This window comes from Eretmochelys imbricata, chromosome 8 (genome assembly GCF_965152235.1).
Source record: "Eretmochelys imbricata isolate rEreImb1 chromosome 8, rEreImb1.hap1, whole genome shotgun sequence".
NCBI classification, from domain to species: Eukaryota; Metazoa; Chordata; order Testudines; family Cheloniidae; genus Eretmochelys; species Eretmochelys imbricata.
The window spans coordinates 75,370,147-75,394,900 of record NC_135579.1 but is presented as its reverse complement, the minus strand read 5'-3'; the positions used below and the strand labels follow the sequence as shown (position 1 = coordinate 75,394,900).

General features: G+C 39.2%; 1 protein-coding gene across 1 annotated transcript; it reads left to right on the top strand.

The window, feature by feature from the left end:
* Positions 1–624: 624 nt before the first annotated feature.
* Positions 625–23,444, top strand: EPHX4 (epoxide hydrolase 4). The gene is made up of 7 exons (XM_077825088.1): positions 625–867; positions 6,144–6,229; positions 9,463–9,620; positions 11,740–11,868; positions 15,648–15,751; positions 18,090–18,238; positions 23,210–23,444. The coding sequence occupies exons 1-7, from the start codon at positions 625–627 to the stop codon at positions 23,442–23,444; spliced, it is 1,104 nt and encodes a 367-aa protein (XP_077681214.1).
* The last annotated feature ends 1,310 nt before the right edge of the window (positions 23,445–24,754 follow it).

Genomic DNA, 24,754 nt, shown 5'->3' with positions numbered 1-24,754 from the left:
GGGGAGACGCTCACAGTAGGTGACGAGCGAGGTTGCTCTTCGAGGCTGCCCTGGGCTGGCTGAGTCCCCCCAAGTCCAGCCTGGGGACTCGGGGCGGAGCTGCCCCCTGGTTCGGGGGCTATAACACCCTAGGCTGACCCGGGCGAGCCTGGGGCTGCACGCCGGGCTGACGGCGCCCGGCTGGGGCACAGGAGCGGGGGTCGGGCTACCTCTGCCAAGGTAGGTGCGCAGCGCACGGGGCTGCTTGCGGCTGACCTGCCTTGGAGCCGGGGTCTGCGGGGAGGCCCTCTGCGCCATTCCCGCTGTTGGGCCGGGTGGGAAGCGGAGGGAGCCGAGGACCCCGTGCCTGCCCCCCCGCGTGGTGCTGGGAGCAGGGGGGCTGCCCCGCCCGGCTGCAGGAGCCAGCCTCCTGCCTGGCTGCTCTCGGTCACGCCGGCTGCTGCTGGCCGGCTCCCTGCCGCTGGCGTGAGGCAGACGTGCCGGCCTCTCCTGGGCTGGGCTCCGGCCCCGCTCACGCGGCTGCCGGCGGCGGCTCCTGCCTGGTGCCGCGCTGTGCTCCCTGCCGCGGAGCCCATCCCCCGACGCTGCCGGGGAGGGAGGATTGAGAGGAGCAGCCGCCGCCTAATGGCGAGCCCCGCTGGTTGTTTACCGTGGCTCCCGGGCGGGTTCATGGTGACGGTCAGGGCTCTGCTCTTCTGGGCGCTGGTGTATAGCTACTGCGCAGCCTGCGCCTGCATAGAGCTGCTGAAACTTTTGTGGAGCATCGGAAGGAGTCCAGGCAAGACCTTCCAGCGGATCATCCGGGAGAATCCTCCAGCCTGCCTCAGTGATCCCTCCTTGGGCACCCACTGCTACGTGAGAATTAAGGTAAAGGCTGTTGGTTTCTGCGCTAATCACTCAATATGGGGGTGCGAGGGGGTAACCTGACTGCCGCTAAACATAAATAACAGGCGACTCGCTCTCTTTGCTTGTAAAACCCGAGGGTGCGGGGTGGGGACTGGCTGGTCTCTTGCATTTCCCCTTCTTTTCTCTCTGAAGATCTGCTGTAGCGCCGTTTGTTTCTTGGGTTGGTGCTGAAGGGAAAGCCGCACTGAGTGTGTTTGATTCATTCAAACGAAAGGGAATGGTCTTGGTTATCTCTTCGTTTTAGTGCTTACCGTGTAGTGACATTTAGAACCCGGTCTACGTGCATCACGAAGATGGGGTTTGCAAACAGTAATCCATTTTGAAACAGTCACACTGTGTGCATATCAGGTCTTTTGTCGGAATTGTTTCACTCTGCTTCTATTTATTTGTTGTCTTAAAGACAGAGCTGAATTTTCCTGTGCAAAGCACACAGAATCCTTGCAGGTCACCTTCGTTCGCGGGGTGATCCGTTTGACCTGAGTGGAATGAGCTCTGTTCAATAAAGTGTAACCTAGCTACAGCTATAGCTACTGATGGGGGTGGGGGGGACAGGAAACTTGATGAAAATAACCAGTGTGTATGCAAATCAGCTGAGCCAGGTGATGTGTCTCAGAGTTTTTGAGGGAATTAACAAATGAACTTACCCAACCTCTGGTCATTACTTTCAGAAAGTCATGGAACACTAGAATTAGACAATCAGGGAAAATTCAAGGTGGCACTAATCACTCTTCTTTCCAAGCTGCTCCTACGTGCATGTTCTGTCAGCCCTCCCAGGGTTGCCTGGTGTGATGAATCATGCATACTGTATAGATGCTTAACACAGTATAAAGCATGCACTCTGTATGTGCACTGGTGAGGATTCCAGAGACAAGACCACTGTCAGATGATCAAGTTGTCTCTCCACTTTACCAGGAGCTTGAGCACTCAAACTGGTGCCAGGTGAGAATAGAACTGAGTGAAATCGACTGATTATGCCCCACCAGGATGGCAAGGCCTGTTCAGTTGCTGGGCTATCATTGTCCTTTGCCACTAGCCTAACTTGCCCGTGTGGGAGATAGGATCTCAGGCTTTATACCCATATACAACATTCCCCCCCCCCCCCGTTTAGAACAAACAATACCATATTTTAACTGATCATGTTGGGGAGGGGTAAATTATTGCAGTAAAACATTTTGGGGATAAATGAAATCATTGACTATATCCAGAACACCCATTTCTCTCAAGAAATATGAAACATCTTTTCCATCAATAATAGAAGGCAAAGTGTATTTTTGTTGTGATCAGTACTAGAGTAGTGCTTACATGTCCCAAGTAAAACAGCAAAGATGAAAGTCTGGATCTTGAAATGTTTTTAAAAAAGGAATGACATTTCAACACAGCCTGGATGTGAAGTTTGAAGATGATGCTCCAGTTACAGCTTGGATGACTGTGCAGATGATGATGTCAACAGTCACAGAAAAAGTGGGGAGAAGAGAGGGCTCGAGAAGTTAGATGAGAAGCTCAGTTTGGGGCATATTGAGTTTAAACAGCTGCCTGGACATCCATGAGATAATTTCAGGGAGACAAGGTAGTTTTGGGTGGAGGAACAGAGGTCAGGAGAAGAAAGGTAAATTTATGAGTCGTCAGCATACAGATGACGATTGAAGGTGTGTGAGTGGATGAGATATTGTTTGAGGTGATAGATATATACACAGAGAGAGATAGAAAGGGATGAGGAGTTTGAGGACAAAGTCCTATGGGTCACCCACTGAAAGAGAGGAAAGGAGGAGGACCCACTAAACAAGACATTGAAGAGCGGCAGGAGGATATCAAGGAGAGAAAGGAATCTTAAAAACCAAAAGAGGACATGATTTTTGAGAAGTACAAATGGGTATGGGGTCAAATGTGGCTCATACGATATCACAGATGATGATGAGGGAATAGATGCCCTGAGATATGACCAGGAAGAGGTCATTAGAGACTTTAAAATTAGGGCTGTCGATTAATCACAGTTAACTCATGTGATTAACTCAAAAAAATTAATCATGATTAAAAAAATTAATCGCAATTAATTGCCATTTTAATTGCACTGTTAAACAACAGAATACCAATTTAAATTTATTAAATATTTTCGTATCTATTGATTTCAAATACAAAACAGAATACAAAGTATATATTATTTTTAATTACAAATATTTAAACTGCAACAATGACAAAAGAAATAGCATTTTTCAATTCGCCTCATACAAATACTGTAGTGCAATCTCTTTGTCGTGAAAGTGCAACTTACAAATGTAGATTTTTTTTTGTTACATAACTGCACTGAAGAACAAAACAATGTAAAACTTCAGAGCCTACAAGTCCATTCAGTCCTACTTCTTGTTCAGCCAAGGGCTAAGACAAACAAGTTTGTTTACATTTACATGAGATAAAGCTGCCCTCTTCTTATTTACAATGTCACCAGAAAGTGAGAACAGGTATTTGCATAGCACTTTTGTAGCTGGCGTCGCAAGATATTTACGTGCTAGATGCACTAAGGATTCATATGCCCCTTCATGCTTCGGCCACCATTCCAGAGGACATGCTTCCACGCTGATGACGCTTGTTTAAAAAAAAAAATAATGCGTTAATCAAATTTGTGACTGAAGTCTTTGCGGGACAATTGTATGTCCTTTGCTCTGTTTTACCCGCATTCTGCTATATATTTCACATTATAGCAGTCTTGGATGATGACCCAGCACATGTTGTTTGCTTTAAGAACACTTTCACTGCAGATTTGACAAAATGCAAAGAAGACACCAATGTGAAATTTCTAAAGATAGCTACAGCACTTGACCCAAGATTTAAGAATCTGAAGTGCCTTCTAAAATCTGAGAGGGACCAAGTGTGGAGCATGCTTTCAAAAATCTTAAAAGAGCAACACTCCGATGGGGAAACTACAGAACCTGAACCACCAAAAAAGAAAATCAACCTTCTGCCCGTGGAATCTGGCTCAGATGATGAAAATGAACATGTGTTGCTGCACACTGCTTTGGATTGTTATCAAGCAGAACCCGTCACCAGCATGGACACATCCTCTGGAATGGTGGTTGAAACATAAAGGGACATATGAATCCTTAGTACGTAAATATCTTGCAATGCCGACTACAATGGTGCCATGCAAACACCTGTTTTTACTTTCAGGTGACATTGTAAACAAGAAGCGGTCAGCATTATAGCCTGCAAATGTAAACTAACTTGTTTGTCTGAGCAATTGGCTGATCAAGAAGTAGGACTGAGTGGACTTGTAGGCTCTGAAGTTTTACATTGTTTTGTTTCTGAGTTCAGTTATGTAACAAAAAAATCTACATCTGTAAGTTGCACTTTCACAACAAAGAGATTGCACTACAGTACTTGTATGAGGCGAATTGAAAAATACTATTTCTTTTGTTTTTTACAGTGCAATTACTTATAATCAAAAATAAAATGAGCACTGTACACTTTGTATTCTGTGTTGTAATTGAAATCAATATATTTGAAAATGTAAAAACATCCAATAATATTTAAATAAATGGTATTCTATTACTGTTTAACAGTGTGATTAATCGTAATTAAATTTTTTAATCATGATTAATTTTTTTTAATCTCTTGACAGCCCTATAATGTATAGATAATGTCACAAATAATTCCTGAATACTGCTCATTGAATTTGATGCTTCTAAACTTTTGTGAATTAATTTTCTGTCTTCACTGGAGTTACAGTGTGTAAAACTGTTGTAATGCGGGGGGGGGGGGGGTGCGCTTGGGAAGAATCAGGCCCAAATTCTTCATAAAATCCAAAATGAGTATGAAAAAGAGAAAAAAAATATTTCCCTTCTAGAACCCTGGTCCCAAGATATAAGTTGATGCATTTGCAGTATCGGGGGCAGCTCAAGGAAGTTCAAGCAGATACAGCCAGGAAGTTCTGGCTACTGTACTTTCACCATCATGGAGAGTACATCAGCCCTTGATCCACAGGCAAAAGCATTAATTGATCAGGTTGTAGAGAGGAGGCAGTACATTCTGTTACATCTATAAAGAAGTACAATCTCTCCTTATGTGAAACCCAAACCAACAGACTAATGCTTCACAAGCCAACTCTTTCCCAAGTCCCATATCCCCTTGTCTCAGGAAGGTCTTCACCAGCAGTATCTCCTCAGATCTACCATAACACTGTTTTCTGTGTGAAGACAACGTACAGCCTCATAGGCAATATTCAGAGTATACTAGTCAGCTCTATACCTGTAACCTTTTGGATCGCTCTCAAGTCCATGGCTGAGCATTAAGTTTTCTTCATTAGGGAGGCAGGAACCATCAAATCTATTTGGCCATCATTTCAGCCCATTTAAAGTCTACTCAGTCTAACCTTCAGTTGAGGTATCTCAGCAGAGCTCCATTAATTTAAATAGAGCTATGTCAGTTTACACTGACTCAGCTTCTAGCCTACTGACAATAAACACCTTGCCTATTGGTAATTTTCACAATCATAAAAATTCTCAGGGGGCTTATGGCTCCAGCCAATTTCAGTAAATAAAGACGAGGTAGGTGAAACAGTCACAATGATAGACCTTCTTTTCCAATCTCTCTGAGAAAAGTCTTAATGGACTTCAACTTTTTAAAATAAAAATAAGCATGTTTTAAACCTTGTGGCACATCAAAAATATACAATTTTTAACTACCTTAATTAATTTTGATGAACTTTCATTTAAAAAAACCCAGAGGTCCGTCAACTGTATACCTGTTTTCAATGTGATATAATTTTAAATATCTGAGAATAGCATCATCTAACTCACAAGCTGTACAGCAGATATAAAGTATTCTTGGCATGGACTAAAATACATTGTATCTAGTGGTTGTTTGGTGTTCTATGTGAACTGAATGGGTGATAGTTCCTAGTTACCTAGTATGTAGTTACCTGGGCATCACACCAGTTGGTGCTCTTGTTGGAAATCTTAGCAGAGTCACATAACTATACAGGCATAGAAACTGAACGACCTTGTCACCTGCTAGAGGAGATCCTTCCAGAATAGTTGGTAAGCTTGTACTACCACTGCCCATACATCACTGATCTGTGAAGATAGAGAAGACTTCAATTTCCAGGACTGTCAATTTGGCACTTATGTTAACCACTAAATTCATCTTTTTGAATACCTTTGAAAATCCTATTAATACTCAGATCCTCATTGCAGCAGTACTGGGCAGCAATCAGATCACAATACTTTTTTTTCTTTCCCTTCCAGGATTCAGGATTAAGATTCCACTATGTAGCTGCTGGAGAGCGGGGTAAACCACTCATGCTGCTGCTTCATGGCTTTCCAGAGTTCTGGTAAAACTCCCCACTTGTTCTCATTTCACTACAGACATAGTTTATATACCATTTAAATCCACTCTGCTATTCTCCATAACTATGTTCAAATATCCCAGTAATGGTAAGTTTTGAGACTGAACAAACCACTACAACTGAGCATGCATTCATTTTTTCCAATTGTACCATCCACAAAATAATCTCGAGGTGTTCATCTAAACCAAAATACCTCTTTCCATTCTAGTTCAGGAAATATTTCTTCATGTGTGTACACTTTTCATCAAACTATCAGGAGAGCCATTTACTCTGTTCTAGCACATTTCAGGGTTGACAAAGCATAAACATTTAGAATGAGTATTCCGGTGTTCGGACGCTCTGGTGATGGGCACTAGCACAAAAACCCAGGCAGACTTTTAAGTGAAAAAAATATTCAGTATATTTATTAATAAATAATGGCGTAGCATACTATATATTGTAAGAAATACAGGGAGGGAAATGTACAGTTTTTAAAGGCCTAGAGTCTTTTGTGTAGCTTAACTACTTTTAGGTGTCACTAACGGAAAAAGGCTCCATTAAAGTTATTACATCTGCAGGCCCATGAAGAAGCCTGGCGGATCAAAAGTAAACAAAACCTAAAGTGTTTATTTGTAATGATGAAAGGACCAAGTTTCTAACATTTTGGCCGTATCATTTAGGCTGTGATTGCCAGATTTAACAAGCTAAAATCATTGCAGGTCATGCCTTTCGCAACATTCTGTGTATTGTCTGACTACTCAGATGGAATGGGATATTGAATAAGAAAACTGCTATATAGGTCATTGTTAACACCAGTAGCATAGCTTATATCTGCTGTTTTTAAAGAAGACAACAATAAAGTAATGGATGAGATAAAATATGCACGCTAAAATATTATGGTTGGCTTGTTACTGAATCTATGCAGAATTTTATGTATGAACTGAGATTTTGTTTTGAAAGCATGAGATAAAAGAATAACAATATGAGTAGTATAAAGCAGCAGTAAACCTGTACTTTTTGGATAGTAACAGGAATGGAAGTAACTTCCATTATTATGAAGCTTAATTGCAAAATCCTCTAGCTTCCAATGTCTCAAGGTTTTTACTAGGACACATGAAATAACCAGTCAGTGCTGACCTCAGTGAGCAACTGAGGGTGTATATTGACAAAAGGTCAGTCAAATATATAATGCACCACTGCCATTAAATCCCTTATATGCACATTTTTTTACATCAGTACAAAATCTTATGGGAAACTAATATAAAAATTTTAAAATTAGTGTAAAAAATTCAGACAGCTGAATGGCTGTAAGGATGTGTGTGAGCTAGTGAATTTTGTATAAACTGCCTTCCAGAAATAACATGATCAGAAAAACCCCAAATAGTTCCAATTATTCAGCCTTGCAAAAACAAAGGTATTTACCAACGTTTCAAAATCCTTCCTGCAAAGCAGTGGTCTCACTAGATAAATACTTTAGGCATGATAAAAAAAGTGTTGTATGAAAAGATCAGTGATACATATTGAACACAGAGGCTGATGACAGGATACTTTTACTGGATAGCCCATGCCTCTGGGATCTGCTTCTCTTGGTGGTCTGCTAAGGCTACAGTTTGGCAACCATCAGGGTGCTGTGCAAGACCTATCTGTTCATTAAGCCTTTAACTGATTGATGGACCATCATGACAGAAGGGTATGGAGATATAAAGGTGGTATGTCATTAAAAAAGAAAATATTTACTGTGTCATGTTGTTTCACTTTAATGAGGTATTTGTGATAGCCCCTATAGTTACCATGGTAAACTCGACTTACTGGGCAGTGTATATTGATTTTTTAAAAATAAAAGTCATTTATAGAAACCTATATTTATTAAATCTTATATTTATTTGCATTAACATAGGGCACCCAGGTGGAACTGTGATGGGTGTTGTGTTTACAGTAATAACATTTTCTTTGATTAATCCAGGAACAATGTAATGTTGACCATGATGTGTTCAAAATCCCTGATTGGTTAGCATTACCCCCAAAGCAGAAGGCATAAGGATCTGAAATAAAATGCTACTTGGAGTCTGGCAGAATTCTACACCTCTCTCTCATGCTATTTGACCTCCCAAATGCTTCATTTATGTTGTTTATTTGAGATCTTTGCAGTAGGGCTAATAGTAAAAGTTAGCAAGCAGGGGTCCATGTTATATTATCTGTGGTTAAAATGATCATAACATTTTTCATATTTCCTTGAATGATACTATAATATAGTGCCAAATCCTTCCAGGTTCTGAGCACCTCCTAGAAGGTGTTGGGTATGCTCAATTTAAATTGATTTCATTAAGAGTTGAAGGGTAGGTAGCACCTTGCAGGACGAGGCCCACAGTCTTTTATTATCTTTATACCATTTTTATCCAGTTATAATCTATTATTTCTAAACCCAAGAATAATCCAAATCTTTCTCTGGATGCTTATTAAACTCTTCCTCACTCTAAGTAATTTAAAGTAAGTAATTTCTGTCTTTATTCTCCATAGAAACACAAGCAGTAAAATACCATGTACGGTACTGACGCCCTGACAGCTGTTAATCTTCATTGTTCTGGGAGAGTTTAGAGTGACTGAATAAGGACACACAGATTAATATAGCACAGATGATAAACCATAGAATATCAGTTGATCAAATTAACTTGTAACTTATTTTATTAATCCTTTGCTTTACATTGTGAATGAATTATCGTTCCTTCCTTCCCCCCTCCCCCAAAGAAACCCAGATGTGTTCATCTTGTCATTTGAGGCCCTACCTGGTGCAGGAGGAAGATGATAGGAAAAGTAGCTCTCCACATCCCATATTCTGAGGCCAGTTGAGTCCTCAGAATTACAGCAGTCTCAGGGATGCTCTAATTTTTGCCAGCTACCTATGGCACTAAGGAGCCATTCTAGAAGCCATGAATAACTGGACCATAGAGACAGTCTGGTTATACCCTCTTTCCCTCAGCTATGCTCCCTATCTTAGGGGCTTCGAGAAGATGGTGGTGTAGAACCACTCATGCTAGCTCATCTTCGCTACAGATTCCCTTTCTAGTGGGAATTCCCAACCAGACAGAAGGAACCACCGTACTATGGCAAAAAGGGGCCATACATAACAGAGAATCAAGCCAATAGAATTTAACTTTACCCTATTATAAAGGCTGTACTACTGACTGAATTCTAGTATTCTTCCATGTAACCTTTAACTACATTTTTTTCTCCTTTATTAGGTATTCTTGGCGCCATCAATTGCGAGAATTTAAAAGTGAATATCGAGTTGTGGCACTGGATTTGAGAGGTTATGGAGAAACAGATGCTCCTTCTCACCAGGACAATTACAAGTTAGATTGCCTAATTACAGATATAAAGGATATTTTGGAATCTCTAGGTGCGTTAGCAGAAACCAAACTGCCCAAGTTGTTAATTTTATTTCATTTGTTGCAGAAATATAAATAGGTATCCTGTGATTTTAAAAAAATTCCAAGGTGATTGGTTTTGTTTTAATATATGCATTTAGTTGACGATACTGTCTAAGAAAATTTGATTCAAATAGATCTGACTTATTTTATGGATTTTAGTCCATACTAATTCTTGAACAGTATGAAAAGTTTTGTTTTTAAGTCAATATGCCTATGTCAGCATAAGGAATATGCAAAAGTGAAAAGCCCTAAAGATGCTCTTATATGCCCCCATCCTGCAATGGGATCAGCTAGCACAGCTGGATCCAGTACTATAGCCTTATGCTGAGTACCACTGAAGTCAGTGAGTCTCCACCTAATACGTACCCTTGCACTTAGTGAATCTAATTATAGGATTAGGGTTTTAAGCGTCAGTAGCACTTACAGGGCCTCGCTGCTAGAAGATGGAAACCAAAACAGCGTGGTGAGACTTTCTGGTACCTACAATGCAAAGTGCATATGCTCTACCCTCTGAGTGACAGTAGTGTAGGGACTGTATAGCGTTAATAAAAAGAAAACAACTTACTAAAATGTTACTGCATATACACAATAGCCAATTCTCAGTTGTCAATATTCAGCTGAGCTTTACAGTTCATTTATGTACTCCCTTGTACAGGCCAAATCATGGCCAAGCTTGCACAGCTGCGAAAAGGGGACTAAGAGGGGACATAAGGTACTGTACTCCTTATGTCCTTGTATAGGCTATGTGTACCACAGGTAGCAGCATGGGAGGGGAAGCAAGCTCTAAAGCTGCTGGGTCTCCCCTATTCAGGGGGAAATGTAGCTGTGCTGGATATAAGGACACCATAGGATACTTCCCCTCCAGAGTAGTGGGGAGATCCAGAGGCACATTGCTACTCTCTGAGTTGTTATCCCTCACAAGCTGCACACAGGGCAGCGTCAGAAACACTGGGCAAATTGTAAAGTGATGATCTAGCCCTCAGGTTTGAATTTAGAACTGGTCTGAAAATTTTGAATCCCCTCAAAAAATGGGGCATGACATCACAAACTTTGTTTGCGTTTTCTAAGCAGCTCTAGTTTTATTAAACTCCTCAGTAATGCCATGGTTGTGCTTTGCGATGTATTGCGCTCTCTCATTATAAGCCCTGCTTCACAGGGGCTTAAAAGTTCCTAGAAAAAAATAACCACTTGGACTCAAATTTCCCCTGCTTGTTCTTGCTCCAGAGAGGAATTATTTTGGAAAGTCAGATAAAATCAAAAGTGGACGGAGAGATTTTTATCAGAGAGTAGATAAAAGGTGTTTGTCTTAACTCTTGACATTTCTCGCTTGCTTTCTGTCAGAGAAGCCAAAATAATTTGGATTTTACACATCTGACTTGGCATGTATATAGAGCGCTTTAATTCTCAGTAAGGAACTGGGGCTTTGCAATGTAGGTCTGTCTGGGTTAAAAAGGTGGAATTTCCTAAAGCACAGAAGTCTTGAATTAACTCTGCTCCTGGTGAGTCAGTGGTCAAATTCCCACTGATATTAGTGGAAGCATAGTTAGGCCAATGCTTAGCACTTTTGAAATTCCGACCTAAAGAGAATATGGATAAGTAAAGAAGTGTTCCGAGCCTGTACACCATCCTCCCTATCTGTTTAAGTGTGCAGTAAGTGTGGCTATCTGAGTATAATTCCCACCGTTACAATGATGCAGAATTGAGATTTTGAACACAATGTGACCAGCTTGGCCACATTGCACATAGGTATTAGGGCACGGAAATGATCTCATACAGTAAGATCACTTAGGTCACATATACAAGAGGGGACAAAGTATATTTGCAGTGGAAACCATTACTTTTAATTACCTGTTAAAATTTCAAGCGTAACACTCACTAATCTCTTTTTTATGTTTAATAAAGGAAGTATTGACACATTTTTAACTATGGCAGTGTAAATAATTTGTTAAGAAAAAATGAAAAAGTTGAAGTGTTGTTAGCAAATATGTTGTAACATTTGTTTTTGTTTAACTGTCATTATTGTATGTGATAACTCATTTTCATATAATTGTCAGTAAACAAATGTCGAAATCTGTCTTTATGTGGCAGGGTACAATAAGTGTATGCTGATTGGCCATGACTGGGGTGGAATGATCGCTTGGTTAGTTGCTATTTGTTATCCGGAAATGGTGACCAAGCTTATTGTGGTTAATTTCCCTCATCCCTCTGTATTTACAGGTGAGTTTTACAATATTTGTATATTAACCCAAAATATTCACATTTTCACTAAGCAGGCAGATTTGGTGCTTATTTAAGGGTAGATCTGGAGAGGCACTGCACACCAGGATACCTAGGGGTGCTGTGAAAGAACATTACAAGTGCTCAGCACCTCTTAGAATCTGTCCCTTATTTAAATGAAACCCAAAGCTGTTAAATATTTTGCATTAAAGCATAATTTTACAGTAATGTGTGAGGGTACTAGCATGCAGATATACTGGCTTCTTGTCTTTGGAAAACCATGGCCTGATTCTCATTTACACTCAGGCTGCTTTACTTGGCCCTGGCAGTGCAAAGGTGCCTTAAGGTGGATGAAAATGACCCATTATATTGCCACGGAAGTGTAAAGCCAGAGGCAGATTGATTTTGTAGGGCCCTGGGCCAGAGCAAGTGGGGGACCCTCCCCGCACCTTCCGCCTGCAGTCTCCCCTCCGCCACTCCTCCCACCGCTCCTTGTGCCGCTCCACCTGCCCACCCGGCACTCCTGCCAGAGAGCAGGGTCAGGGCGTGGGGGCTTCCCCCGCTCCCTGGCAGGAGTGCCGAGCAGGTGGAGGGGGGAAGGCCCCTCGCCCCGACCTTGCCCACTCTGAAGAGGGCCCCCTCACCCAGCACTACCCCTTGGATGTGCTGCTTTGTCCCTTCCCTGGTTATTGCATGTTGCCTGAGCCCCTCCATTTCCCTTCCCCCACCCTCCGCCTAAGGACATTTGCCCATGCTCCAGTCTCAGAGAGCAGAGGACACAGGGCATGGCCTGGCATAACGCAACTGCACAGAGGACAAAGGCCATTGCTCTCGGTGTCCCTTTGCTGGCCAAGGGCAGGTGCGTGGCAGCTCAGTTTTCCCCTCCTCTTCTAAGACACATACCTTTGGTCCCATCCCACCCAACCCCCACCGGATGCTAGCCTGTGCTTTGGAGCTGCCACGATAGTGCCCCTCCTCTCAGAGGATGGTGAGAGCCCTGCTAGCAGCATAAAGGGAGGAGTCACGTCTGCGCTCAGGGTCCCAGATATGATCATGATTGACTCACTTCAGCCCTGAGGGTCCTGGGAATGTCTGGACCCTTCCAGCCCCTAAGGCACAGGTTCACACTGATTCAGGGATGCCCTGGGGCTCTTCAGACCCCTCTGTGGGATGGCAAAACTCATTGGAGACCTGCAGCTTCTCTTTGGAACCGGGGCATGTTGATGTGGAGGGGCTGGGAGCCATCAGAGCCCTTTGTGGATGGGGCAAACTTTCTCCACATGCCTCCCTGCGCTCCTTCTGGGGAGCAGGGCAAGCCCCACACCTGGACCCTGCTCCCCGGCAGGAGTGCTGGGCAGACCAGGTCAAGGCGCAGGGGTGCCCATTTTTCTAGGCCCCCCAATTGGCCGGGGCCCCTGGGCACGGGCTTTGTTGGCCCTGTGGCTAATCCACCACTGTGTAAAGCAGCCTTAATGTACATGAGAACCAGGCGCCTACAATCTAATCCTCATTTAGACAACAAGTGAAATTGAGTTTTGTGATGTTATACTACAGCAGACCTCGTTGTAACAAAACAGTCATCCAAGTCTGCTTAATAGAGGACCATGACTGTAATAGCATGGAGTTGAAGGTAAGGATTTTGGTGGATTTTTAGAGTTTTGTGGTGAGGTACGCACAGAGAATATCTGCTATATGTCTGGCTCTAGCCAGTGCTACTTGATTTATACGTTCCCATGCATTAAATGCACATACAATTTTAAAATGCCCACTAGCATCTTACTACATTTCTTTTCTTTAATTGCAGACCTGTTTTTTTCTCATTAAATATCTTATGGTCTCACCCCACTTCTCCAGATATATTTAACAGAAGAGTACTTAATAAGGGCTTGATTGTTATCCCACTTGGTGTGAATAAATTTAAGCCAATGAAGTAACACTGGTGTAAAACCAGTATAAGTGAAATCAGAACCAAGCCCTAAAACTCAATTACTCCTACAAAATATACTCGAGTAGCCTTCCTAACTTACTAAAGATTATTTTACTGAATAATTAAGCTACACTTACCAAAATAAGGGCTTATCTTGTACCATTGGAGCCAGTTGAAGTTTCATCAGTAACTCCAGTTGGAGCAGGAGCCAGGCTCTGTATGAACAAAATGCACTTTGTGATGCCATAGACTTTTTGATGTGTGTATTTGTCTACTTGCTTAGTAGTTCACATAATCCACTCTAATTTTCAGTGGTCTTGTCAGTCAATGGCACAAATCAATTAGATTCTACTGTGCACTGAATAAAAAGATTCAAGTTATAAATCAAGTATTCTGATAGCCATAAGCATCATTGTAATGCCCAGTACATGAAAAGTATGACTTTTTCCTCACATTTTTATTCATAAATTGCATTTTAGAATAACAATAAGATACCCTGAATGATGCATTTCTAAGGAATTATTGCAGTTCTCACATGGCTGAAGTCACCTGACTTTCAGGCTTGTGCCCTATAACACCACTCTGGGCTTGCTATAATCACTTACTCATGTACTGAATATCATTTCTTATTAAGTAATAGCAATAACAGATCTTTGACAGTTCCCCAAAATTTGCACGTCACGATTGGTTGACTTCCCATCGCATTCACATGTCCCAGCATCAGAGGACTAGATGTACTACTTATGATCAGTGCTGAAGTCTGCCTATTAGAAAATGGTGAGTTAACTTTTTCCAATATTGAGCAGATCTCTATAGTCCTCCTTGTAAACTTATAATATTTGAACGAAAACTTTAGAGAGATCAGGCAATACTGAAAATATGTTAGTTTACCATTGTCTTATAGGGCAGAAAAGTCAAGTGACCTTGACCAGCAATGTTGATGACCTGTCAAAGGAAAAACACAACAGGTGATTCAGTTTAAGAATTTACAAAATAGGAATGTTTGAAAAGGTTATTTGGGACTTGAACTATTAAATGCAGTTAAATTAGTTTTGTTTTAAAGAACAATCCCTATTCATCTTTTGTGACTGATTTTTCAGAGATCGGCTTCCATTTTGTAGGTACAATTTTGCATCTCCAAATAATTGCATGTGTAATTTTACATCTATAAATGATAGCCTTTAGACTTCTACCTAACTACTATACTTGCTACTTAAATGTTATACTTTGTACGTGTAACTCATTGCAGGCATAGAGCTGCACCTGCTTAATATAAATTCAGTTATATTGTTTTCTTTGCTACGCGTGCTTTCAGGGTGCTACTGAAGTGACTATACAGTATCTTGGTTCCAGTTTTTGTACCTGCTAAGAAAGAAGACTATTCAAAAGTTTAATCCTTCCATTAATAGGATTGATGCCATATTTAAAAGCATAAATGGATTATCATCTATATTCTATAGCATCTCTACGCATCACATTTGTGAAAGGAGAAATATTTAAAATGTTCTTTATTGAATTGTTTTTGCACAATTAAAAATAGTTTTGACTAATAAAAACAGGTCATTTTAATTAAACTGATCAAAATACCAAAACCGTCAAGTCCAGCCCCCTTTGCTGAATTTTTGTCAGGCCTTCCTTTTGCTGTCTACTTAAAATACTGTAAATGTAAGACAGAATTCATTACATTTTAATGGCCAGTACATATACTCATATACTTACTTTTAAAACTATAATCATTCCTTGTCACATAGCATTCTCTAAATTAATACTTTTAAAATATTCCTTTGATTTTAAAAATAGTGATATCAACAGTAATTTTATCAGGTTTCATTCATGGGCATTTTTGTTTCAGAATACATTCTACGACATCCTTCACAATTGATTAAATCTGGTTACTACTTCTTTTTCCAAATGCCTTGGTTTCCTGAATTCATATTTTCAGTAAATGATTTCAAGGTAAGCAAAATGAGTGCTCTTTTTTATGTTTAATGTGTGACTGATGGAAAAACTGCCACCTATGTTGATCCTTTCTGATAGTATGACAGTTATGGAAGAATTAAGGATAGCTAGCAAAACATGACTGTAATTCTGAATTTTATTTATTTTAGGTAGTGCTGTCTATTAATCGAAGTTAACTCACACGATTAACTCAAAAAATTAATCGTGTTTAAAAAATTAATCGCAATTAATCAGTTTTAATCGCACTGTTAAACAATAGAATACCAATTGAAATTTATTAAATACTTTGGATGTTTTTCCACATTTTGAAATATATTGATTTCAATTACAACGCAAAATACAAAGTGTACAGTACTCACTTTGTTATTTTTATTACGAATATTTGCACTGTACAAAGGATAAACAAAAGAAATAGTATTTTTCAATTCACTTCCATAGTGCAATTCAGTACCATAGTGCAATCTCTTTATCGTGAAAGAGTAACTTACAAATGTAGATTTTTTGTTTGTTACATAACTGCACTCACAATGTAAAACTTTAGAGCCTACAAATCCGTTCAGTCCTACTTCTTGTTCAGCCAATTGCTAAGAGAAACAAGTTTGTTTACATTTACAGGAGATAATGCTGCCGCCTTCTTATTTACAACGTCACCTGAAAGTGAGAACAGACGTTCACATGGCACTTTTGTAGCCATCATTGCAAGGTATTTACGTGCCAGATATGCTAAATAGTCGTATGCTCTACAGAACATGAAACATGAATAAAGAAAATCAACCTTCTGCTGGTGGCATCTGAATCAGATGATTAAAATGAACATGCGTTGGTCTGCACTGCTTTGGATTGTTATCGAGCAGAACCCGTCAGCATGGACGTATGTCCTCTGGAATGGTGGTTGAAGCATGAAGGGACATATGAATCTTTAGCGCATCTGGCACGTAAATATCTTGCAATGCTGGCTACACCAGTGTCGTCGAACACCTGTTCTCACTTTCAGGTGACATTGTAAACAAGAAGCTGCCAGCATTATCTCCTGTAAATGTAAACAAACTTGTTTGTCTGAGCAATTGGCTGAACAAGAAGTAGGACTGAGTTGACTTTTGTATGTAGGCTCTAAAGTTTTACATTGTTTTATTTTTGAATGCAGTTATTTTTTGTACATAATTCTACATTTGTAAGTTCAACTTTTATGATAAAGAGATTAAACTACAGTACTTGTATTAATTAATACTTTTAAAATTAATTTAAATTTAAAATTAATTGAAAAAGACTATTTCTTTTATTTTTACAGTGCAAATATTTATAACAAAAATAAAGTGAGCCCTGTACACTTCATATTCTGTGTTGCAATTGACATCAATATATTTGAAAATGTGGAAAGCATCCAAAAATATTTATATAAATAGTATTCTATTATTGTTTAACAATGCGATTAATCATGTGATACATTTTTTAAATCACGTGATTAATCGGGATTATTTTAATTGCACAATTAATCACAATTAATGAGTAATTACTTGACAGTGCTAATTTTAGGGCTAATATTTAACAGACTAATGCACATGTGGATAGAAAGAAGCATATAACAGTACTGCCAGCCTCAAGAGATCAAAAATCGTGAGTCAGACTCAAAAAAGCATGAGATTGCTGGGTGAAGGCTAGTATGCTTACATGTGTTGCAGGCACACACTACGATTGCATAGACACCCTATGCCAATAGCCAGATTCTCTGCACGTAGAACATCCACCAAAGTCAATGGAACATCCTCTTCGAAATGTCAGCCCTTCTCTCCCTCAGATCAAATACAAAATGTTGACATTTTAATTTCCTTCCCTTACAGAGCAGTAGTTTCTAAAGAAGAGTTTGATTGTTTGAAAACAAGAACTTCTGACAGGCTGGAATATGGAATGCTTTCCTGTGAAATGTGCTGCCTAAATAACTTGTAGAGACAGACCCCAAAAATAAGACAAAAGAAAAACAAAAGAAATGTCAATGAGTTTGACATTAAATCAAGTTGTTGCATTTAAAAATTCTATGACAGTAGAAATCTGTGTCGAGAGCTTGTGTTTGCTTATGACAGTATAAGGGCCCACTGCAAAGGAGTTTTGTCTTATTTATATATACTTTAGTACTCTGAAATAGATCTCACCAGGAATAAGAACGTTCTATACTTCATTATTTATAGTTGCCTAAAAAAAGTAGCTTACACTTCAGACAAGGAGCTAGATGGATTTTAAACAAATATCTCCTACTCAAAGGGAAAAATATCATCATCACTGTTTTGCTATCCACAATGTCTAGACATCTTAGGTGCTTTTTTTTTTTTTTTTTTACTAGGTTCTGAAAAACTTGTTTACCAGTCGGACTACTGGAATTGGAAGGAAAGGCTGTCGATTAACAGCAGAGGACATTGAAGCTTACCTTTACATCTTTTCTCAACCTGGAGCACTTACTGGACCCATTAACCACTACAGAAATATTTTCAGGTCAGTCTAATGTTCATAAACCAAGTAAAACATCTCAGCCAAATCCTTGGAATCCAAATATATTATTTTATCTATTACCCCAAGGGCAGGAGAAAAGGTAAATCTGTTCCCAAACCAAGGTCCTTTACCAGGTACTACACTGATTCAGTGTCAGAGAGTATGATGCAATTTAAATTCCATGGCATGGCCACAGAATGTAATCAAACTGCCAACGTATTATGGAGGATAACCTTTATGTCTAGAGCTGATAAAAATTCTCTCCCATTAATAACAGGCATGGCAAACCAAAGATTCAGTCTCTAAATAGGATATTAATGATATCATAGAAACAGAGTATCATACAAATGTGGGACTGGAAGGAACTTTAATAGGTCATCTAGTCCAGTCCCCTGCACTGAGGCAGGACTAAGTACTATCTAGACCATCTCTGACAGGTGTTTGTCTAACCTGTTCTTAAAAACCTCCATTGATGGAGATTCCACAACCTCTCTAGGTAATTTGTTCCAGTGCTTAACTATCCTTATAGTTAGCAAGTTTTTCCTAATGTGTAACCTAAATCTTCTTTGCTTTACCTTTGCTAAATCTTCCATTACTTCTTGTCCTGTCTTCAGTGGATGAAGAGAACAATTTATTCTCCTGCTCTTTATAATAACCTTTTACATACTTGAAGACTCTTATCGTGTCCCTGCTCAGTCTTCTCTTCTCCAGATTAAACAAATCTAATCTTTCCTTGTAGGTCATGTTTTCTAGACCTTTAATCATTTTTGTTGCTCTCCTCTGGACATTGTCCAAATGTGGTGCCCAGAACTGGACACAGTACTCCAGTTGAAACCTTATCAGTGCTGAGCAGAGTAGAAGAATTACTTCTCATGTCTTGCTTACAACACTCCTGCTAATGCATCTGTGATAAATGAAGTCAGGGGAGGGTAGCTCCCTGTAATGGACACCCAGCCAGCCAGTTAGCTGCAAAATCCCTCTTGGTAGCTGTTCTCTGCGTGTTTTACCTGTAAAGGGTTAAAAGTCCCCCAGGTAAAGAAAAGGAAGTGAGCACCTGACCAAAAAAGCCAATGGGAAGGTAGAACTTTTTAAAATTGGGAAAGAAACTTTCCCTTTGTCTCTCCGTTGTTCTCTCTGGACTGGAGGGACAGAGCAGCAATCCTGTAAGCAGCTTTAAGCCAGATATGATCATAAATCATCAGATCATACCTAGAACTACTTAACTGATCTCTGGGTGTCCATTAAAAGGAGCTACCCTCCCCACACCTTCATTTATCACAGTATCCTAGAATGATGTTTGCTTTTTTTGCAACATTATTACTCTGTTGACTCGTATTTAGTTTGTGATTCACTATAACCCCAGGTCTTCTTTCTGCAGTACTCCTTCCTAGGAAGTCATTTCCCATTTTGTATTTGTGCAGTTGGTTTTTCCTTCCCAAGTGTACTTTGCATTTGTCCTTATTGAATTTCATCCTGTTTATTTCAAACAATTTATCCAGTTTGTCAAGATTCTTTTGTATTCTAATCCTGTTCTCCAAAGCACTTGAAATCCCACCCATCTTGATATCATCCACATACTTTATAAGTGTACTCTCTATGTCATCATCATTTATGAGCATATTGAACAAAACTAGACCCAGGACAGATCTTTTTGGGACTCCACCTGATATGCCCTTCCACCTTGACTGTGAATCATTGACAACAACTTTCTGAGTATGGCTTTCCAACTAGTTGTGCACCCACCTTATAGTAGGTTCATCTAGGCTATCTTTCCGTAGTTTGCTTATGAGAAGGTCATGTCAGACTGTAACAAAAGCCTTACTAAAGTTGCAGTATATCACATCTACTGCGTTCCCCCATTCACAAGTCTTGTTACCCTGTCAAAGGATATAAGGTTGGTTTGACATGATTTGTCATCTTATTATCTTTCAGACGCTTGCAAACTGACTGATTATTTGCTCCATTATTTTTGGATAATGACTGATTTATAATTCCTGGGGCTGTCTTTATTCCTTTTTTATAGATAAGTATTATATTTGCCCTTTTTCAGCCCTCTGGGATCTCTCCTGTCCTCCATGAGTTCTTAAAGATAATTGCTAATGGCTCAGAGATCTCTTCAGCCAGTTCTTTAAGTATTCTAGGATGTATTTAATCAGGCTATGCTGACTTGAAGATACCTAATTTGTCTAACTTGTTCTTTCCCTATTTTAGCCTCAGATCCTACCCCACTTACACTGATGTTCACTATGTTAGTTGTCTGATTACTGCTAACCTTTTTGGTGAAAACTGAAACAAAAAAGGCATTTAACACTGAAGCCATTGCTGCATTTTCTGTTACTGCCTTTTCCTCCTGATTGAGTAATGGGCCTACTCTGTCCCTGGTCTTCCTATAATAATATATAATAGGGGATTAAGTCCCCCAGTGCATCAGCACCATTAGAACTAAAGGATTAGATCAGTCTTGGGACCCATTCAGTTCTTGCCTGTGTGAAGCTGTCTGTAAGAATACCAGTTGTGATGGTAGGATATTGTTGGATATGAATACCTGTTCACCAGGAACTGGATTGAAACCATCACTTTATTTCACATAAGGCACTGAACAGCATTCAGATTCTAAAGACTTTCATCTTCACTAATCACAGTGGATTGTACCTTGTGACCTAGATGTTCTAGATTGCAAATCTGCATGTTAATCCTTGTTAAAAGAAACTATTTTCTATTTGGTACCTTGAGGCACAATGCTACATACTGAATTTCACATACAAAAGAAATAACACAACATGGTTCATAGACATCATTATCTTATTGAGCAATATTCTGGTTTCTTGAGTTCAAAATTGTCTATGACTAATCAAATCTCCAAAATATCCATTGTCCTAACTGGGTGCAAGAGTAATATATTGATTAAAGAGAATGAAATAAATGAAGAAACTCCTAACCTTCCACCCCATGCTAATTGCTCATAAAAGCTTGTCTAAATAAAATTATTTCAAATATTCTGCTGCTTTTAAATAATCACATTACATCATTGTTATTAACTGATTAAATGTCAGTGTACCTTGGTGGCTGTTTTGAGCAACTGCAGTTAATCTGTATTGCAATATGCCACTAAGATTTATAAAACAGTTTAAACTTAAACATGGATGGGCTGTTTAGCATCTATTTGAAAATGGATTATTTGAAATAACTTCTGATGGGTTAATAAGGCTTACATTCAAGCAATTATCTCACATCTGTCTACTATCTGTCACAACTTAGTCCTGTAACTTATAGATCTATTAATAAATATCAGTAAAAATCATATTAACTACTTCAAATGTTCAGAAAGATTTTATTTCTAAAATATTTACTTTAATATAAAGTCAGTTATATAAAGAAATATTTTAATTATAATTTTATGCAAGTTTAAGTGAGTCATTTAAATGTTATGAAACCCTTAGCCATGTTTCTTTTTGAAGTCTCTTTTTCAATGTGTTAACAAAGTGTCTCAAAATCTTTCCCCCCGTAAGCCCCTCAGAAATTCTTCCAAAGCCCTGAGTTCTGATGTTGAGGATCTAAGCAGCTTTTACCAATGCTATGCAAATTTTGGGTAATATTCTTCTCTCGGTGCATAGAGATTTATGTATTTAACTCCCACTGCTTCAAAAAGAGACTGTACCCCTTTGTACTGTGAATTCTGTTGTCTTTTGAATGTCTTTATGCATTCTGCAGGTCTGTTTGAATGTGACTGGCTACATTCAGCATTTCAGAGACTAATATTCAATTGAAAGTTTTTCTCCATAAATATTTTACTTATAGTTGTACTGTACATTCAGTTTTCAGTAAGTCTAGGAGACTGAATAGATTGGTCATCTTACACAGTGTTTATGAAAAACAGTTAAAAGGAATTAAATGATAGTCTACTGGCATCATTTTAAACTTGACACAGCATTCACCAATATAGGAAAATTCATCAGCATGTAAGATTCTGACTATGTTAGGCTTAGATTCTCTTTTATTGATGTTACTGAGCCCCTGATCAGTAGATCAAAGGGGGACACTATTCAAATGCAAGAAAGAAAATATCCTTTTTAATCTTCTCCAGAATCACTGGAACAAACAGACATTAAAATGGAGCAGTTTGTGACAGGGCATTGAAGACTCAAAGGGGAAATGTGACACAAAACATTCACAGACACAGCTCTAGAGCCAGATTCTCAGCAGTTCCAAGCAGCAGTTCAAGCATCCTGGATTGCTGGAATGCAAGGGCCTACCAGTCACACTTCTTTTTTCCTGGCAGCACTCCCATGCTGGGTGCCAGGAAAAGAGTTGTTCATCTCTACGCCACCTGTATACACTTCCATGCTGGGGAGTCCTCTACCAGACAGATCTGCAGCGTTTAAATCTGCATTGCTCCAGAGAACTAGTGCAAAGATAACTTAATTGGACCGAGGATCTGACCTCTCCCCATGTTATTTGCTTCTGCTAATTTCTTATGCACTCAAAGACATTTTTACAATAGAGTTACAGTTCAAGATAGATCACATAAAGCAAAGGCCACTTAGAAATTATTTGCAAATATCTGCTGCAGAGTCAATAACCTATTATATAAATCTGCACAAAGTTATTTTTCATACCAACGTACAAGTTGAAAAAATGACCATGTTAATTTCTCTTTTTATAACAAATGAGGCCCAAATGTATCGACCCTCAGTTTTGCTTCAATGAGGTTTTGTCTGAAAAAGCAACTGCAGGATTTGGACTATGGTAAATTCTGTGTTAGAATAAAGATACCCTCGGAAGATGTTGCTGACATGAGATCAGTTAGAGAGCTTTGGTGATAATTAGTAATTTCTTGGTAATATAGTGAATAGGTTGGATCCTGGAAACCATGCAACTAATCTGTGATGTATTTTGAACTGGAAAGTTAAATTGACTGATATTTTGTCATGATGATTTTAAAAAAACAATTAAACTTGTATTTTGTTTTTAAAGTTGCCTACCTCTGCAGCACCATGAGGTCACCATGCCTACCTTGTTGTTATGGGGAGAAAGAGATGCATTTATGGAAGTTGAGATGGCAGAAACTACTCGAATTTATGTTAAAAATCATTTCAGATTAACTATTTTGTCTGAAGCCAGTCACTGGCTCCAGCAGGATCAACCTGACATAGTTAACAAGTTGATATGGACCTTTCTAAAAGAAGAGACAATAAGAAAAAGAGAGTGACTTTTTCTACATGTTTTAAAGGTCTACATAAAAGCTCTTACATTTAAAAAACTAATTATTAGCAGGACCATATTTCCAGCCTACCTTCTAATTTGGGCTCTGTTAGGGAAAAGTGTTTTCAATGTACTGTACGTATTGACACCGATGTTATTACTAAAAGAAGATAGTGTGAGAACATATAATGTTAACATTGGTTTTACCTGTATTCTTGTATTTTGCACATAAAAACACCTGCCTTAAAATGTATGTATTTGTACAGTAAGGAAATCATGGAAAGTTACTTGGTTCTGGTTTCTCACTTGCTTTACACTTGTAATATATGGTGCCTTTCACAAACTTATAATGAAACAATGGCAGGCTGCCATATGAAAAGGAAGTCAGGTATCAGCTGGACTATCAGTTTTCATTCAACCAGTTGAATTTTTTTTTTTTTACTGTATTGTATCATTACAAAAGTTACCAAGTATTTTATTGTTTACATTTTACTGTATCAGTCTAAAGAAAACAAATTTCTGGGCAAATCTGTGGTCTTCAAGTGATATATCACACATACCTTGTTGTATTGTGAAATTACAGTTGTTTTATGTGGTATATTTTCTTCTTAATTGAAAAATAGGGATCTGTCCACATGTAACGTATCTGGACAAGAAGAATGGGAAATGAAGAGCTATATATTCATGATTTATGTATCAAATCCACTTCTATCTAATAAAATGTAATTTAAATTGTACCCTCTACCTGACTCTTTACAGAGAGATTTGTTACTAAAGCTGAATAGCAGTTTTGAAAAGTAATGTCCATTATTATTGTGCAGCCTTGCTCATTCTATCATTGTTGAAATTTCTAGCAAATAAAGCCATTCAGCATTCATCCTTCCATGCTGGCAATTATCATTCTTGGATCCAAGAAATGTTGCCAGGTCCCTGTGCATAGGGGAGAAGAGAGACTCAATAAGTGATAACCCAGAGGAGAGTAGTTGTTTGAGGATGGATTTCACTAGGCATGGGGAGGTCAAAGAGAACAACAGGATGTAGGTTGCTAGCAACGGAGAAGAGAAGGCTTGAAATGGGAGAGTCCAGCATTAGAAGAGAGAAGTTGGAGTCACCTCCCCATACAGCTCCTTGTTCAAGACCCTCTTTTCAGAGTGAAGACCCTCCACCTTCACTCTCATTTTAGAGAAAGAAAACTTTCTTAGCCCATATTGTGAGAAAAGGATGCTGCCAATTTCTCTAAAAAATGAGGGAAACAGCACTCTACTCCAGGAAAAGGTTGCTCTGTCCCTGCAGTGGAACTGCATCCCTGCAATGAGA